A 19,739-nucleotide genomic window follows, 5' to 3' on the forward strand; every position below is an offset into this window, starting at 1 on the left:
AATATGTGGAATTTCTGAATGGAATCCGGCAAAAAAAAATTCTGCTCAGAAATTCCATTGCAGTAGATTATTCTTCAGCATTGTGCATACTGTGGAATTTCCATGGCAGAAATTCCGATTGCAGCCTCTGCAGAAAGAATGTACATTCCTTCTGCAGAATCCGCTAGGGAATGCATTGCCGTCCATGGAGACGGTGCATTTCGGAGCAGTCTTAGTGCCGGCATATTCCGTCTGCGCTTGCACCCTGTAGAATGTCTATTCTGCCATGTGAACATACCCTTAGTGTAATGACTAATTTTACAACTAAATGAAAAACAAAAAAAATCCAATCTCACTTGTTAAAGTGAGAATTATGAACATTAATAAATAATCTGTTGAAAATCGACTTTATGTGCAGCAGCAACCACAGCCTCAAGACTCTGCTCAGGGAGGTCACTGTTTCCCTTTACTTAAAATCACCTGTTTAAAAAGGCACTGTCATTTAAAAAAAAACTTTTCTATAATTTAGATAATAACATTTATATGTTTATTTGTAATATACTTTGGTTAAAAATGCTGTCTTGTCCCTGCAGCTATTGCCTGTGTGTCTCATCTGGGAAAAAATACAGGAAGTATGGGCTGGACAAGCAATGCTCTGTACATCGAGGACAAGCAGGGCTCTGTACACCGAGGACAAGCAGGGCTCTGTACACTGAGGACAAGCAGGGCTCTGTACACCGAGGACAAGCAGGGCTCTGTGCACCGAGGACAAGCAGGGCTCTGTGCACCGAGGACAAGCAGGGCTCTATACACCAAGGACAAGCATGGCTCTGTACACCGAGGACAAGCAGGGCTCTGTACACCGAGGACAAGCAGGGCTCTGTACACCGAGGACAAGCAGGGCTCTGTACACCGAGGACAAGTAGGGCTCTGTACACCGAGGACAAGCAGGGCTCTGTGCACTGAGGACAAGCGGGCTCTGTACACTGATGACAAGCGGGGCTCTGTACACTGAGGACAAGCAGGGCTCTGTACACTGAGGACAAGCAGGGCACTGTGGACAAGCGGGGCTCTACACTGAGGACAAGCAGGGCTCTGTACACTGAGGATAAGCAGGGCTCTGTACACTGAGGATAAGCAGGGCACTGTATACTGAGGACAAGCAGGGCTCTGTACACTGAGGACAAGCAGGACTCCGTACACTGAGGATAAGCAGGGCTCTGTACACTGAGGACAAGCAGGGCTTTGTACACTAAGGATAAGCAGGGCTCTGTACACTAAGGATAAGCCCCACTTGTCCTCAGTGTACAGAGCCTTGCTTGTCCTCAGTGTACAGAGCCCTGCTTGTCCTCAGTGTACAGAGCCCCGCTTGTCCTCAGTGTACAGAGCCCCGCTTGTCCTCAGTGTACAGAGCCCCTCTTGTCCTCAGTGTACAGAGCCCTGCTTGTCCTCAGTGTACAGAGCCCTGCTTGTCCTTAGTGAACAGAGCCCGGCTTGTCCTCAGTGTACAGAGCCCTGCTTGTCCTTAGTGTACAGAGCCCCGCTTGTCCTCAGTGTACAGAGCCCCGCTTGTCCTCAGTGTACAGAGCTCTGCTTGTCCTCAGTGTACAGAGCCCCGTTTGTCCTCAGTGTACAGAGCCCCGCTTGTCCTCAGTGTACAGAGCCCTGCTTGTCCTCAGTATACAGAGCCCTGCTTGTCCTCAGTGTACAGAGCCCCGCTTGTCCTCAGTGTACAGAGCCCCGCTTGTCCTCAGTGTACAGAGTCCCGCTTGTCCTCAGTGTACAGAGCCCTGCTTGTCCTCAGTGTACAGAGCCCTGCTTGTCCTCAGTGTACAGAGCCCTGCTTGTCCTCAGTATACAGAGCCCTGCTTGTCTTCAGTGTACAGAGCCCTGCTTGTCTTCAGTGTACAGAGCCCTGCTTGTCCTCAGTGTACAGAGCTCTGCTTGTCCTCAGTGTACAGAGCCCTGCTTGTCCTCAGTGTACAGAGCCCTGCTTGTCCTCAGTGTGCGGAGCCCTGCTTGTCCTCAGTGTACAGAGCCCTGCTTGTCCTCAGTGCACAGAGCCCTGCTTGTTCTCTCTCTCTCAAAGATTGTTATGTTCCATGCCGTTGCATAAAATATACAGTAAAGTTACTTCAAGTTTACCTCATAAAACATGCTGTGGACATTCTGTTATTTATCCCTGCCGATAGACCCTACACTATCATCGCAACACCCCAGTCACCATTGCTCTTCCTCCTGATCACCACATGTCTAATCATTATACACATCTTGATACATCTCTTTAGGTCACACCCTTCCTCTACACTAATACACTTTGCCTGATATGCCAAAAGGGGTACTCCACTTTATAATAACTTGGGGGCTTGTGACACCACTGCAGTTGCATCTACTGAAAAGGAATGACCACTTTTTTTTTTATCATTTAGAGATTATCAAAATTATGTTTGATTCATCTCACATATGCTTACAGCAGTGTTTCCCAACTTGTCTTCCTCCAGCTGTTGTGAAACTACATCTCCCAACATGCCCAGACAGCCTGTGACAGGCTCCGGGCATGCTGAAAGTTATAGTTCTGCAACAGCTGGGGAAACCCTTATTAAGAAACATTAACTTACAGGTTATGCCAATGTACATTGAAACCAGTTTTGTTTATTGATCTAATGCCTCTATAAAAATAAAAAAAAATAAAAAAAACTGTGCAGATATTGCTAAATAATATGACTCCAAGATCAGACTACACACAGAATTGGATTGTAGCCTGTAACCATAGTGACATATGGGTCTATATAGGAGCTGTAGTCACACAAATGAAGTTGGTTGAAGTCATGACTAGTGATTATTTTTAGATTAACTTGACAAGGGGCATAGCTGGGGGTTGTGCAGTGCAATTGGGGCATATGCTCTTGGTCCAGACTGCCAGGGGGCACCAAAGTGCCACTTCATATTCATTTGCTATCACCGCAACATTGTGTATTGGTGGTTAATTACTATGACAGAAAAATTAGCAAAAAAATTCACAAAAAATTGGCAAAAATTCACAATTAAGCATGAGCAAAAAACCTTGTTAAATTCCTCAGGTTTGGGAAGAACAAATTTCTCATCACAAACCCGTTCATTACACTTTGCTGCACATTATTCTATCATATACTGAATAAATATTGTAATTCTTGTATTGTCCCTCAGCGCTTGGATTTTTTCGCAGAATAAATGTCTCTTTTGTGTCTTCTGCTCCTGTTTGCCTCTGTATCTGTCTTTTTTACCACTTCCTCCGTGATTATAACTTCATTGGTTTTTCTTGCATTTGCTACAATGTCTCTGAAGTTCATGTCTCCACTTATATTCCCAGGCATGTTCAGATGCCGGACAACGTTTTTGGGTTTAGAATTAGCTTCTATCGGTCTATATGACTTGGGTACGGGGATGGAGGGAATGTGTGAAGCAAACATAGGATAGTATGGGGAGAAGCCTGTTTGGGGCTGAGGGAGGGAAGTAGGATTAATCTTTTCTCTTTGATACTCCGGAACACGTTCCTTCTCTTGAGGTTGAAAAACTGGAGGAACGTCAACAAAATATGGCTTAACTCCAGTGATAAGATGTATCATGTGTGCGTTATATCGGTCCGCTGAAGCCCTCACAGGCAAAATGGGTTGGTACAAGGTGCTCTCTGGAACTTCTTTTACGAAAGAGTAAAGAACGGTTTTCCAGATCCCATTACTCAATGGATTTAGCGTTACTCTTGGCCAATGACCAGCAAGACTCCTCAAGGCCTCTTTGTTCCAGTAAGAAGCAGGAAACTCTTCCGCAACATGGTACAACTGCGAGAAGTAGATGTCTAAGCGCATGTCAGGATACTTCAGCAATAAGTCGTAGATTTTACTGATGCAAAAATGCCCATACTCATTGCATGGAGTTAGGTTTGTGTAAAGGGTTAAGTAGCCGACTGGGTTATGCTGGTAGATGAAGGAGTCTAGATAACCGTTTCTCTGAAACAACATGGACTCCACGTGAAGGTCCGAATGAGCGCAGTTGGAAGCCTGACCCTTCTGGATGACGGCCCCATCCAACGATTTCACTTCGTAAAATAGCAGTTGCCGGTTTTCAGGCGTTGTTGGCCCATAGGGAAAGCCGAAGGCCTCGTAGAACTCTCCATAGGTGACCCGGGAGTCCTCTCCTGTCCTGATATGGTACGGACATCTCACACAATGGTGGTTCGGATAGAGCCAGTAATATGGCTTTACTAAGGTTCCATGATATCCAGAAAATTCCTGAAAAATAGTTTCCATCTACAGATGCAAAAATATGTGCAGGATCCAGGATGTGATCAGCTGACACGGAAGTTTCCCTGCAAAACATATATTTATATATCATTAATGGATTTAATTATGAATTGTCACTGATACGGTTCATTGTCAAATGATACGGTTCATGATATAGAAGATGCTTTGTAGGGGACAATTAGAAGATCCTACTATCTTTACGATATGTACATAAATTCCTTTAGATTTTAGATTGCTTTAGATTTTTTGCTTATTTTTTAATAAAATATGAATAATAATTTTAATACTCTTTTATTTGCCGGTATATAGCGCACACAGATTCCACGGAGCTGTACATTCAAATGGGTCCCTGTCCCCATTAGGGCTCATAATGTAGACCAGTTGTGTGTGTGTGTGTGTATGTTTATATATATATATATATATATATATATATATTTATTTATTATTGCATTATTATATTATTATTAATAATTTTTTATTTATATATATATATATATATATATATATATATATATAGTGTTTTTTGTCTTTTGTTTAGGACAGCCATCTTGCCTTTGTTGCTGATTAAGGCATTGTTTCACAACCAGTGTGCCTCCAGCCTACAGAACTAGTGTTCCAGAGATTTGCTTTATAGAAAACACCTGGACATGGGAAACCTTAGTCCAGTGCTTCTGAACTGGGGTGCCTCCAGTTGTTAGAAGACTATAACGCTAGGTTCAGACTGCGGCCAGTGCTGACTGAATCAGTCGGAGCTAGGACCGTGCGGACACTGTAGTCTCCAATAGACTGCAATGTGTTCCGTGAGTATTTCCGTGTGAATTTGAGAACGGAAACTCATTCACTACACTATACATTTTAGCAAGCGGAATTTCCGCCTGCAATTTCAAAGCGGAATTGTAGGCGGAAATTCCGTAGTCTGAACCTAGCCTAATTCCCAGCCTTTGGCTGTCCGGGCATGCTGGGAGTTGTGGTTTTGCAACAGCTGGAGGCACCCTGGTTGTGAAATAATGCCTTAATCAGAAAATTGCATATTAGCTTCTATGGGAGAGTATTGTGGGTGTTCTCTGTGACACACATTGGGGAGAAGGTTGATAGATTTCCTTATGAAGGGTGTGATCCTGTGATCGGTATAAACAGTGTTCCTACTCCTCATTCTGGAGACACTTTTGTCCTGTTCTTGGGATTAGGTGGGGGCCCCATCAGTCAGACCCCCACTTATCAGCTTGTCCTATCCTGTGGATAGTAGATATTGTCTTTAGATGGGAATACCCCTTTAAGATTGAATCAGTTAAAGGACATCTGCAGCAAAAGACAACTTATCCCCCATCCACAGGATAGGGGATAAGTGTCTGATCGCGGGGGGGGGGGGGGGGGGGGGCGTGATCTCTTGCACGGGGCCACGGCTCTGCCACGGCTCTCCCGTGCAGGAGGCGTGCCAGCCGCATCATGACGTCACAGCCGACACACCTCCTCCATGTAGTTCTATGGGATAGGTGGGGAGACAGCATTCATGCCTCCCCGCCTCTCCCATAGAACTGTATGGGGAGGGAGTGTACGGTTGACATCAGGGAGATTGACGCTACGTGCATTAGCGGCTCACATAGAGCGGCAATGCGGGGCCCCGTTTGGGAGATCAGACACTTATCCCCTAACCTGTAGATCGGTGATAAGTTGTCTTTTGCTGCAGATGTCCTTTAATGGTATAAGGAGTCGCTTCCTATTGTCTACAACAGTCGTCTCATCTACAATATGTTCCAAAACAACAACTCCCAGCATGCCGACAGACAACGGCTGTCCGGGCATGCTAGGAGTTGTAATTTTGCAATAACTGGAGGCACCCTGATTGGAGACCAGTGACCTACAAGCTCCTGCCTATAACTGATGTACAGACTGCAATTGCAGACACTTAAAAGTTAAAGGGATACTTCAGTGGAATTATTTTTTTTTTTTTTAAATCAACTGGTGCCAAAAAGTTAAACAGATTTGTATTAGTTCTATTTAAAAAATCTTAATCCTTTCAGTACTTATGAGCAGCTGTATGCTCCACAGGAAGTTGTGTAGTTCTTTCCAGTCTGACCACAGTGCTCTCTGCCGACACCTCTGTCCATGTCAGGAACTGTCCAGAGCAGGAGCCAATCCACATAGCAAACCTCTCCTGCTCTGGACAGTTCCTGACATGGACAGAGGTGTCAGCAGAGAGCACTGTGGTCAGACTGGAAAGAACTACACAACTTCCTCTGTAGCATACAGCAGTTGTTAAGTACTGGAAGGGTTAAGATTTTTAAACAGAAGTCATTTACAAATCCATTTAACTTTCTGCCACCAGTTGATTAGAAAAAAATGTGTTTTCCCCCGGATTACCCCTTTAATTCTTCATTATTCATGTACATTCAGGAGTTTATTATTCCCGTAATTTACTAAAAACATCAAATGTAGTTACTAGTAATTTCCATGGATTACTTGCTGGTTACAATACGGTTACAGTGTTGTATGGACGGTACTAATACTGTGCAGGCTCCATACACTGTAAACAAAGCAGCTCTGATTAAAGGCCAGAGACGTCATAGACGCTACTTCAAAGGCCTGAGAAGAGACAAAATCTGACAATAATTTGGGAGAAAACGGATCAGCAAATGGGAGATACAAAGGTCCTTGTTGTCTTTTTACATGTAATGTATAAGAGAAACATATGAACCTAATATAGTAACAAGGAAGGTCCATCAGGTTCTCATATACATAGGCCATGTAGTGTATGTTTGCCATAGTCACAAAGAAATGCTACACAGTTCCATAGCCTCCTATTCACCAGATAGAGACCAAAAGAGCGTCCTCCGTCCATCCAGTATATGTGAGTTAAAGGGGTATTCCAGGAAAAAATGTTTATATATATATATATATATATATATATATATATATATATATACATATATATCAACTGGCTCCAGAAAGTTAAACAGATTTGTAAATTACTTCTATTAAAAAATCATAATCCTTTCAGTACTTATGAGCTTCTGAAGTTAAGGTTGTTCTTTTCTGTCTAAGTCCTCTCTGATGACACCTGTCTCGGGAACCGCCCAGTTTAGAAGAGGTTTGCTATGGGGATTTGCTTCTAAACTGGGCGTTTCCCGAGACAGGTGTCATCAGAGAGCACTTAGACAGAAAAGAACAACCTTAACTTCAGAAACTCATAAGTACTGAAAGGATTAAGATTTTTGAATAGAAGTAATTTACAAATCTGTTTAACTTTCTGGAGCCAGCTGATATATATAAAAAAGTTTTTGCCTGGAATAACCCTTTAACCTCTTCACCATATGGAATTGCATCATTATTCCCTACAAAGGCATTCGGTAAAAAAATAAAGTATATATGTTATATGGATATATATATATATATATATATATATTTTTTTATCATAATAGGAGCCTATAAGCGATGCATGCCACCGTAATACCATACCTCAAATGGAGGCTGCATAATACAGTGTGAACATGGCCTAAGGCTAAGTCTCCACTTTTCTGGCAGTTTTTGGAATACTGCCACTGCAGGAATAGGACATATAAAGGAAGGACTTATACTTCTCCCTTATGGATCCATTTCTGACTTTGGCTCAAAAACTTCCAGAAAAAAACAAGTGGAAACTTAGCCTTAGGGTACGTTCACACGAGCGGATTTACAGCAGATTTTACGCTGCAGATCAGCAGGTGAAGGCCCCGCTCTATGCTGGCTTTACATGTGCCTGCTGGTAGCGGCAATACGCCTCAACGAGCAGACACACTGCAGCGATGTGCGCGGCGTACTCTCACATCGCGGCCGCTCTCCCTGCTCTGTGCTAGGCAGAGAGCTCCCGCGATGTGCGAGTATACTGCGACTCGCACATCGCTGTAGTGTGTCTGCTCATAGCGGGTATTGCCGCTACGAGCAGGCACATGTAAAGCCAACATAGAGCGGGGCCTTCACCAGCGAATCCGTAGCAAAATCCGCTGCAAAAATCCACTCGTGTGAATGTACCCTAAAGGAGGAAAAAGAAAATAAGCACAACTAACATTACTGGATCCGGACAGATCCCATTGACTTGAAAAGGGTCCATCGGGTGTCAGGTACTTTAGGTAGTCGAGCATAGAAAAAAGTTCGGACAGGCAAACAAAATCATTTGGGTATTATTGTAATTGTATGGAACTACAAAACAAAGATAGTGGCCCTCATTTATCATTGGAAACCTGACAGTTGTTGTTGTTTTTTTTTTTTTTTTTTGGCGCATGATTTCCGCGACAAGGCGCAGACATTGTGTGACAAACTGCGACAAGCCTTTCCTACGAACCCGACTCAGGGATTTTGAAAGCCTAAAAAGGGGCGTTTCCCAACCAAAACCTTGGTTTCCCACTGATTTATTAAGAAACCGGACCTGAATTTTAGGGTTTCAGTGTCCTTTTTTACCCACTGCTTCAAGCAGTGGGAAAAAGTGTTTGCCATTTCCCTAATTTTGGAATCTTCATCATTTTTGTTGTTTTCTTGAAAATTTGCAAAATAATTGAAAAAAGCCTGACATTTTAAAAATCGGACAGCTGCGACAAAAAATCCGACTGCGCCCAAAAAATCCGACAGCGACAACAAATTAATAAATTGATAGGGAAAAAGATGGTCGGGTTAAAAGCCCCCCAAAAAAAACAACCCGACTTTTTTGATAAATGAGGGCCAATGTGTCATTTTTTCCCCACCTTGCCCCACAAATAATGTTTTTTTTTGTTTTGCTGTAGATTTTGTGGTGAAATGATTGCTGTCATTACAAAGTAAAATTGGTGGCGCAAAAAAATAAAATAAAAAAAACAAGCCCTCATATGGGTCTGTAGGTGGAAAACTGAAACTGTTATGATTTTTAGAAGGGGAGGAGGAAAGAAACTAAAGTGCAAAAATGAAAAAAACCTGATGTCCTTAAAGGGGTACTCCGCTGCTCAGCGTTTGGAACAAACTGTTCCGAACGCTGGAGCCGGCGCTGGGAGCTCCTGACGTCATAGCCCTGCACCCTCATTCCATCACGCCCCGCCCCCTCATGCAGTCACACCCCACCCCCTAAATGCAAGTCTATGGGAGGGGGCGTGACAGCACACACACATCAGCCACCCAACCCACTGAAACCCACCTGTGATCCTTTCCATGCAATAGACCAGTGTTTTCTGACCAAGGTGCCTCCAGCGGTTGCAAAATTAGAATTGTAGCAGAATGATCTTCCTCCCACCCAGCGGTCACTCCTCCCATTGAAGCAAAGATAGGCTCCCTCTGAACACCTGACTAGTGATGTCAGGTCTCGGCCGCATTGCAACCTGGGAAAACCTAAGACCACAGTCATTTTGTATGCTGTAAAAAATAAACATCGGGGCAAAAAAGAATTGCCCCAGAAGAATTGCGAGACCATCCAGTAAACACAGGTACAAACACCATATTAGTCATTATGAATATATAGCGCTATATTCAAAATATTCGCAAAATCGCGAAGTGCCGATATTCACGGTAAAAATTAGCATTTCGAATATTCGCGCTCAACACTAGTTGTTATAGTAAAGTCTGAAGTGTATAACTGCAAACCAGACAGCCAATAATAACTATAAAAGAAATGAAGAATTATAACAATTATATAGACAATTACAGAAATGATGTCATAACAGACGCACGCGTTCCAAACATTCCTGAAGCCGAATGATCCGTCCGCTTCCTGCACCTGCTTTGTATCCCCGATCCCTACTCCCAATTACTAGACCAGGACTCCGCAATGTAGGAACCTGCTTTACTTCTATGGATTTGGTTGGCTCCGGGCCGATTAGGCATAGGATCCACGGACTGTGTGGCAGGGAGTGGGTTAATTGGGGGTTAATAGCTTCCCCCTCACCTCTCCCCTTGTAATTGGAGCAGATAGTGAGGATGGGAGGAGCAGGAGTCACATGGGTCGGCACCCTCCTTGAATGCAATAATGTGAATCGCCATTTAGGAAGAAACCTCATGTCAACCTTGACAGATCGAATTGAAAATCTATCGTGCGTGACGACCAAACATAGACGTCTTGTGCGGTATTAAGTGCCGCACTTAGCAGACAATCCTAGACATCAAGTACAAACATAAGGATATACTAAGTGCTGCAAATCATCAAAGAGGTTACATTATCACAACCCCTGCATGTAGCAATAAGGACAAAAGGCAGAATTGTTTATGTTTCCCAACTAGTGTGTCTCCAGCTGTTAGTGTGTCTCCAGCTGTTAGTGTGTCTCCAGCTGTTGCAAAACTACAACTCTCAGCATGCTCGGACAGCCTCCGGCTGACCGAGCATGCTGGGAGTTGTAGTTTTCCAACAGCTGGAGGCACCCTGGTTGGGAAACACTGCTCCAGGTAAAAAGAAAAACACTTCTGCATGTAAACTCGTATTAGGAGCAAATGTCCCTTAGGCCATGTTCACCCGGCAGAATGACTGGAAAAACTACAACTTCCGCAAAACTACAGCTCCCAGCATGCTCAGACAGCCTTCGGCTGTCAGAGCATCCTGGGAGTTGTAGTTTTACAACAGCTGGAGGCACCCTGGTTGGGAAACACTGCTCCAGGTAAAAAGAAAAACACTTCTGCATGTAAACTTGTATTAGGAGCAAATGTCCCTTAGGCCATGTTCACGCGGCAGAATGACCGAAAAAAAAATTTCAAAAAAGAGTCCCACTGTGCATGCAGCAAAAATTCCAATTCTAGCATGTCTGTAGAAAGAAAAGTTGCGTCTATTATTTCTGCGGATTCAGCTTGGAAATGCATTACCGTCTGTGGAGACGCCGTATTTCCGAATGGTCCTAGCGCCCACCAGATTTTTCAAAAGTACGGCCTGTCCGCCCGTGTTTTCCCGGGCAGACATTCCATGCGGCCACAGACAATATGTCATAAGTCACATGGTCAGGGCTGCCGGTACAGCCAGTACCCCAATAAGGGGCGCAGAACCAGCGACAAAGGTTGTTCGCTCCCCACCAATGGTCCACTGCACCCCCTTACAGTACACAGTGCACTTTACAGTAAAAATGACACATTGGGGGAGATTTATCAAAACCTGAGTAAAAGAAAAGTGGACCAGTTGACCATAGCAACCAATCAGATCGTTTCTTTCATTTTTCACAGGACTTTTCAAAAATTTAAGAAGTCATCTAATTGGTTGCTATGAGCAACTGTACCACTTTTCCTCTACTCTGATTTTGACAAATCTCCCCCATTATCTTAACTCTGTAGGTCCATATGATTACAACAATGCACAATTTTTATAGGTTTTGTTTTATTTTACTGCTTAACTAAAACGAATTCATAAATAACAACCTAGAAATTTATTTTTTGTTAGAAAATGACTATGCTTAAAACCATCCTCCTCTGACCCCTATAACTCTAGTAACCAAAAATACAAAATTCTGGGATTAAGTATTTTTTTTTACATTTTACTCCATTCAGGCTAGGTTTCCACTTTTTTTGTTTTGTTGCAAAAACGCCTATAAAAACGCCCATTTTTGCCGCATGGCGTTTTTTTTTTGTGAAAAACTCTGCGGCCAAATGTTAGCTGCAATCAATAGGGAACTGCAACAAGCTATATCCACATTTGACGTTTTTTTTAGTTTGGTGTTTTTTTTTTTAATCCTTTTGGCGTTTTTCCAGCATCTTTTGGCTCCTTGGCAGTTTTCAAAAACGACCTCTTGTTGAGACTTTGGCGTTTTTGTTTTTCTTCCAGGAAAATCTTGACGTTTTCCTCCCATAGAAGTCTATGTGAGTGAAAAAACGCCAAGAAAAACGCCATGTGGGTTTTAACTTTGGCGATTTTGCAGGCGTTTTTTTTAATTAAAGATACAGTAGTGATGGAAAACATTGTATTTAACAAAATGTATATTTTTTTATAATGACATTTTTATAAATGTTTAAGCAGGGATCAATTTATGTGGGTGGGCAGGAAACTAAAAATGTAGCTGTCAATAATATAAATGTAGAAAGGGGCCATTTAAATGTAAAAATAATATTTTTTTAATTAATTTTGTTAAACTTTCTTCTTAATTTTTTACATTTTTAGGTTGTACCTGTACTAATAGACAGATCGCCCCGGGTGTCACTTTTGACACCCGTTGCGATCCTCCTATATAATCTATAGAAGCCAGCGGCACGTCCGTTCTTCTCGGAGAGCGAGGATCCCGGGGAAGCAGAGACGTCCGGAGCGTCGGGAACACCCCGGGGACGCGGCGACAGCGATGGAGGGGGACATCCAGGGCAGCGGTGACGAGCGGTGATGGGTCCGGAGAGGCGGGGACAGGTGAGTATGACTTCCTATTCTTTCCATTGCACGGATCCCTCAACATAAGATGGTTTCAACGATGGTTCATTTGGAACGGATTACCATCGTATGTTGAGGGACCACTGTAATAGGTATATATACGGCAGTGCAGGGGACCATAGAAGAGCGGCCTTGCCACCCGCATCTATACATTATACAGGACGATCGCAGCAGGTGTCAGAAGTGACACCCGCTGCGATCTATTAATGCAGGTACTTCTGCTCCATGTTGGGAGCAGTAGTACCTGCAGTAAGGGACAGATCGCAGCGGGTGTCACTTCTGACACCCAATGCGATTGTCCTATCTATTGCAGAGATGCGGAGCGGCTCTATACAGCGCTCGCATCTCTGCTCTGTACTCCGGCCCGGCCAGTGATGGGAATAGAATTCACATCACTGATTCGTATTTCCTTCTGAGAGCTGTGATTGGCTGCCACCATCCGGCCAATCACCACTGTGGGTGGAAAATATGAATTCTATTCACATCACTGGCCAGCCCGGAGTACAGAGCAGAGATGCGAGCGCAGGAGAAAGCTGCTCCGCATCTCTGCATTAGATAGGACGATCGCATCGGGTGTCAGGAGTGACACCTGCTGCGCTCTGTCTATTAGTATGGGCACTACTACTCCCATCATGGAACAGTCTGTTCCATGCTGGGAGTAGTAGTACTACCTAAAAAAAAAAATTTTGAAAAAAAAGTGAAACACACACACTTTATTAAACACATTATTAAAATACATTACCAATAAAAAAATTGGTCCCTTTCTACATTTTTATTATTGTCGGATACATTTTTAGGTCCCTGCCCAGCCACATAAATTGGTCCCTGTTTCAAAATTAATTAAAATTTCATTATAAAAAAAAATACATTTTTAAAATGTTTTTGTAAAAAAATAAAACACCAGAAAAAAAAACTTTGTGGAAACCTAGCCTCACCGTGTTGTTTCAATGTTATATATTAATAGTTCAGACATTTACACGTACTTCCATACCAAATATGTTTATGTTTATTTACATAATTTTATTTTAAAAATGTGAAAAGGGGGGTGATATAAAGTTTTATTATGGGGGAGTGTTTATTAACATTTATTACTTTTTTAATTTGTTATTTTTTACAGATTTTTACTCCTCATAACAAACTATGACATGCAATCATTTACTTGCTAAATACTGTTCAATGCTATGCCATAGACTCCAAAGAGGCAGGTAAGGACCCTCAGGCCATCATCTCAACTGATCGGGACCCCACAATTACCCTGTGAAGGACCAGATCAGCCCCCACAAACCCACCGGCACCAGTATTTTGGATTTTTAGATCCTGCTATCAACTTTTCAAAATTGGATCTAAAGAGTTAATATATGTCATGTAGCCTTAACGTATATACGTCATAAGGCAGAAAAGAGTTGGGTTTTTGGGGTTGTTATTTTGAAATGTTTCTATAATGCATATAAAAAAAGGAAAAAATGCACAAATTATGCACAAATTAAGTGCAAATATGGAACCCATTGACCTCTTTGGGCTAAACAAAAGTTACCAATACGGATACGTTGGAAATTGCAGGTATCAGTAAAACAGAAACCATTTAAAGTGTACCTGTCGTCAACAAAAACTTTTTATATAACGTAGATAAAAACATATGTATATTTATAATATACATTGGCTTAAAAATGTGTATATTTTTGGGTGAAAAATGCTGCCACTGCAGCTATTGGATGTTTGTCTGTGAGATGTCCAAATACAGGAAGTGAGGACAGGACAAGCAGGGCTCTGTGTAGGCTCCTGGCTTGTCAATTATCCTCATGTGTGAGCCCATAGCATGCCACAGAGCCTCATTGCACCTGCTTGTTCTCAGTGTACAGAGCCCTGCTTGTCCTCAGTGTACGGAGCCTTGCTTGTCCTCAGTGTACAGAGTCCTGCTTGTTCTCAGTGTACAGAGCCCTGTTTGTCCTCAGTGCACAGAGCCCTGCTTGTCCTCAGTGTACAGAGCCCTGCTTGTCCTCAGTGCACAGAGACCTGCTTGTCCTCAGTGTACAGAACCCTGCTCCTTCTCATTGTACAGAGCCCTGCTTGTCCTCAGTGTACAGAGCCCTGCTTGTCCTCAGTGTACAGAGCCCTGCTTGTCCTCAGTGTACAGAGCCCTGCTTGTCCTCACTGTACAGAGCCCTGCTTGTCCTCAGTGTACAGAGCCCTGCTTGTCCTCAGTGTACAGAGCCCCACTTGTCCTCAGTGTACAGAGCCCCACTTGTCCTCAGTGTACAGAGCCCAGCTTGTCCTCAGTGTACAGAGCCCTGCTTATCCTCAGTGTACAGAGCCCTGCTTGTCCTCAGTGTACAGAGCCCTGCTTGTCCTCAGTGTACAGAGCCATGCTTAACCTCAGTGTACAGAGCCCTGCTTGTCCTCACTGTACAGAGCCCTGCTTCTCAGTGTACAGAGCCCTGCTTGTCCTCAGTGTACAGAGCCTCACTTGTCCTCAGTGTACAGAGCCCCGCTTGTCCTCACTGCACAGAGCCCTGCTTGTCCTCAGTGCACAGAGCCCAGCTTGTCCTCAGTGTACAGAGCCCTGCTCCTTCTCATTGTACAGAGCCCTGCTTGTCCTCAGTGTACAGAGCCCTGCTTGTCCTCAGTGTACAGAGCCCTGCTTGTCCTCAGTGTACAGAGCCCTGCTTGTCCTCAGTGTACAGAGCCCTGCTTGTCCTCAGTGTACAGAGCCATGCTTGTCCTCAGTGTACAGAGCCCTGCTTGTCCTCACTGTACAGAGCCCTGCTTCTCAGTGTACAGAGCCCTGCTTGTCCTCAGTGTACAGAGCCCCACTTGTCCTCAGTGTACAGAGTCCCACTTGTCCTCAGTGTACAGAGCCCAGCTTGTCCTCAGTGTACAGAGCCCTGCTTATCCTCAGTGTACAGAGCCCTGCTTGTCCTCAGTGTACAGAGCCCTGCTTGTCCTCAGTGTACAGAGCCATGCTTGTCCTCAGTGTACAGAGCCCTGCTTGTCCTCACTGTACAGAGCCCTGCTTCTCAGTGTACAGAGCCCTGCTTGTCCTCAGTGTACAGAGCCTCACTTGTCCTCAGTGTACAGAGCCCCGCTTGTCCTCACTGCACAGAGCCCAGCTTGTCCTCAGTGCACAGAGCCCAGCTTGTCCTCAGTGTACAGAGCCCTGCTTGTTCTCAGTGTACAGAGCCCTGCTTGTCCTCAGTGTACAGAGCCCTGCTTGTCCTCAGTGCACAGAGCCCTGCTTGTCCTCAGTCCACAGAGCCCTGCTCGTCCACAGTGTACAGAACCCTGCTCGTCATCAGTGTACAGAGCCCTGCTTGTCCTCACTGCACAGAGCTCAGCTTGTCCTCACTGCACAGAGCCCAGCTTTTCCTCAGTGTACAGAGCCCTGCTTGTCCTCAGTGTACAGAGCCCTGCTTGTCCTCAGTGTACAGAGCCCTGCTTATCCTCACTGCACAGAGCCCAGCTTGTCCTCAGTGTACAGAGCCCTGCTTGTCCTCAGTGTACAGAGCCCTGCTTGTCCTCAGTGTACAGAGCCCTGCTTGTCCTCAGTGTACAGAGCCCTGCTTGTCCTCACTGCACAGAGCCCAGCTTGTCCTCAGTGTACAGAGCCCTGCTTGTCCTCAGTGTACAGAGCCCTGCTTGTCCTCAGTGTACAGAGCCCTGCTTGTTCTCAGTGTACAGAGCCCTGCTTGTCCTCATTGCACAGAGCCCTGCTTGTCCTCAGTGCACAGAGACCTGCTTGTCCTCACTGCACAGAGCTCAGATTGTCCTCACTGCACAGAGCCCAGCTTGTCCTCAGTGTACAGAGCCCTGCTTGTCCTCAGTGTACAGAGTCCTGCTTGTCCTCAGTGTACAGAGCCCTGCTTGTCCTCACTGCACAGAGCCCAGCTTGTCCTCAGTGTACAGAGCCCTGCTTGTCCTCAGTGTACAGAGCCCTGCTTGTCCTCAGTGTACAGAGCCCAGCTTGTCCTCACTGCAGAGACCCCAGCTTGTCCTCACTGCGCAGAGCCCAGCTTGTCCTCAGTGTACAGAGCCCTGCTTGTTCTCAGTGTACAGAGCCCTGCTTGTCCTCAGTGTACAAAGCCCTGCTTGTCCTCAGTGCACAGAGCCCTGCTCGTCCTCAGTGTACGGAACCCTGCTCGTCCTCAGTGTACAGAGCCCTGCTTGTCCTCACTGCACAGAGCCCAGCTTGTCCTCACTGCAAATATCTGAGCTTATCTTCAGTGTACAGAGCCCTGCTTGTCCTCAGTGCACAGAGCCCTGCTTGTCCTCAGTGTACAGAGCCCTGCTTGTCCTCAGTGTACAGAGCCCTGCTTGTCCCGGTGTACAGAGCCCTGCTTGTCCTCGGTGTACAGAGCCCTGCTTGTCCTCAGTGTACAGAGTCCTGCTTGTCCTCGGTGTACAGAGCCCTGCTTGTCCTCGGTGTACAGAGCCCTGCTTGTCCTCGGTGTACAGAGCCCTGCTTGTCCTCGGTGTACAGAGCCCTGCTTGTCCTCGGTGTACAGAGCCCTGCTTGTCCTCGGTGTACAGAGCCCTGCTTGTCCTCGGTGTACAGAGCCCTGCTTGTCCTCAGTGTACAGAGTCCTGCTTGTCCTCGGTGTACAGAGCCCTGCTTGTCCTCGGTGTACAGAGCCCTGCTTGTCCTCGGTGTACAGAGCCCTGCTTGTCCTCGGTGTACAGAGCCCTGCTTGTCCTCTGTGTACAGAGCCCCGCTTGTCCTCAGTGTACAGAGTCCTGCTTGTCCAACCTCACTTCCTGTATTTGGACTCCTCACAGAAACACACAGGTACACTTTAAATGTAAAGAATTGATACGGATCTGTAATAAATAAGTGCTAATTATGAAGACAAATGCAGAACAATTGTGTTATAGACTGGTCCCAGCCTATCAGAAGGAATATCGGCGACTACACTATATATAGTCATCTTCTTACCGTGCTCCGTAATTAAAGGTCTCGAGACATGAGCCCTCACTTCAGGCAATGAATGCGATGAGTTGCTGAACCATACAAAGTGGTTGCTAAGCTGTTAGTTGCTGGTGTTGTATTGTGTACGAGGCGGGGCGTGTCTGAATTATTAGTTTGTCACTACAACATTCCTGCCCATTCACTCACATACAGAACGCAAACACGACTATTTGTACCTGTTCACTTAAGCAAAACAAGACAGATCAGCCAGACCTTTAATGTCAGGGTTGTGTAGTCTATACATCTAGTGCAATGTTTCCCAACCAGTGTGTCTCCAGCTGCTGCAAAAGAACAACAACCAGCATGCTGGGAGTTGTAGTTTTACAGGCATTAAGTTAAAACCTTAAAGGGGTATTCCAGGCAAAAACTTTTTTTTATATATCAACTGGCTCCGGAAAGTTAAACAGATTTGTAAATTACTTCTATTAAAAAATCTTAATCCTTCCAATAGTTATTGGCTTCTGAAGTTTTCTGTCTAACTGCTCAATTATGATGTCACGTCACGGGAGCTGTGCATGATGGGAGAATATCCCTTGCATGATGGGAGAATATCCCCATAGGAGCTGGACAGCTCCCGGGACGTGAGTCATCAGAAAGCAGTTAGACAGAAAACAGCAACTCAACTTCAGAAGCTAATAACTATTGGAAGGATTAAGAAGTAATTTACAAATCTGTTTAACTTTCCGGAGCCAGTTGATATATCAAAAAAAAGTTTTTGCCTGGAATACCCCTTTAAAGAGTACCTCTCATGATCTTGTTAAAATTTATAATCCTCCCAGTTCACTGCCCCATCATGATAAACCACCCCCTGCCTTTATTTTTATTATTTTTTACTTTTCTACCTTTATATTGCTCTGTAGTTTCTGCACAGTCTCAGTCTGACTCACAGACTGGGAAGGGGTGATCCCCAGCAGGTGTGACATCATCTGAAGCCATACAGGGGAGAACTTCCTCCCTCACTCTGCTACACACAGCCCAGAGCAGTTCAGTGTGTGCAGCTGTCAGGTGTGTCCCTTTTTATAGCTCTCCAGGACTTCCAGAGTACAGAGGCCGCGTTTTACATCCGCCTTTCCCAGGAGTGTGGCAGGCTCCTGAGTAGGGCCTTCCTGCATGGAGCCCCGGGAGTCCCGGGCCTCTACTTCCCGTTCCAGGCTGGCGGGGAGTGGAGAGAAGCCATCTACAGCCAGTCTTCCGGCCTGTGGAAGAAAATCTAGCAGAGATCGCAGTAATGTGGGCCCTGCTCCCCAGGCAACGGGGAGTAGTGGAAAGGCCACTAGAGGCAAGAAGGCCAAGAAAAGCCTGCAGACGGTCGAGATGTGGGGCAACAGAGACCCGAAAGAGTCTATGAAAATCTACTGCTCCAGGATGACGACTTGGTTTACAGAGTATGACCGCTGTGGGAAAGAGCTAAGGGCTGCCAGGGAGGATTTGCGCCTGGCCCAGAACATGGCTGACAGGGGTCCCAAGAAGAAACGACCCGAGCTGAGGGTGAGAATAAAAGCCCGCAAAGCAGAGATTGAGGCATTGGAAGAGAGGAGGAAGGTCCTTTTGGAAGGCAGTGGACTGTTAAAAGAAAAACTGCAAAATGTGGACAGATTCACCGCCATGAAATCCCCAGGTAAGGAGGTGGTGGATGATGGGGAGAGTAGTGGCGGTGAGGAGGAAGTGGAGGAGTAGTCGAAGGTAGTCGGAGAGGCCGAGGCTGAGGTGAGGGTGGAGAGTATGGTGTTGGACAGTGGGACCCCAGCTGCCTGTGTCACTCCTGACCCCCTTGCTGCTGCCCAAATGGTGGCCTTACCTGTGACATCCGATGAGAGCGAGGAGGACAGTGATGGCGGGATGCTCCGGGCCATCATCCTGCAGGAATCCCCCACTCACTTCCAGAACTTTTCCTTTGGTAAGGATCTGGGAAGGAGGGAGGAAGAAAGGGCAGAAGAGCAAAAAAAAGGAAAGTGGGAGAAGTTACCCAGTTTGTTTTTTGTCCTTTCCAGCAGTCTGGGCTGGCTGAGAAGTCGGTTCAGGCTGCTGGGCCCCCCACTCTGCAAGACCCCGCTTCTGAGGTGGAGCGGGCCAGCACGGGGGGTACAGTGTGAAATCCAAGATGGCGGAGGGAGATGCTGAGAAGCCCTCCTGTCCTGTCGGTAGGGAAGGGCAGGACAGGTCTAAAGTGGGGGGGGTGGTCCCCTGGGCATTGCTG

At 45.5% G+C, this 19,739-nt stretch overlaps 1 protein-coding gene across 3 annotated transcripts in view; it reads right to left on the reverse strand.

The window, feature by feature from the left end:
- Nucleotides 1-2,939: 2,939 nt before the first annotated feature.
- Nucleotides 2,940-19,739, reverse strand: part of APOBEC4 (apolipoprotein B mRNA editing enzyme catalytic polypeptide like 4) — a 38,377-nt gene continuing 21,577 nt past the window's right edge. The window contains exons 1-2 of one of the 3 annotated variants that reach the window (XM_056523652.1): nt 10,141-10,175; nt 2,940-4,324 (exon numbers count right to left, since the gene is read on the reverse strand). In XM_056523652.1, coding sequence (XP_056379627.1) covers nt 3,162-4,265 — 1,104 coding nt within the window. In that variant the 5' untranslated portion in view covers nt 4,266-4,324; nt 10,141-10,175 and the 3' untranslated portion in view covers nt 2,940-3,161. Of the gene's footprint in view, nt 4,325-9,925; nt 9,952-10,140; nt 10,176-19,739 lie in introns of those variants that run through there. The other 2 variants (XM_056523651.1, XM_056523649.1) reach the window with 2 other exon arrangements.

This window comes from Hyla sarda, chromosome 6 (genome assembly GCF_029499605.1).
Source record: "Hyla sarda isolate aHylSar1 chromosome 6, aHylSar1.hap1, whole genome shotgun sequence".
NCBI lineage: Eukaryota > Metazoa > Chordata > Amphibia > Anura > Hylidae > Hyla > Hyla sarda.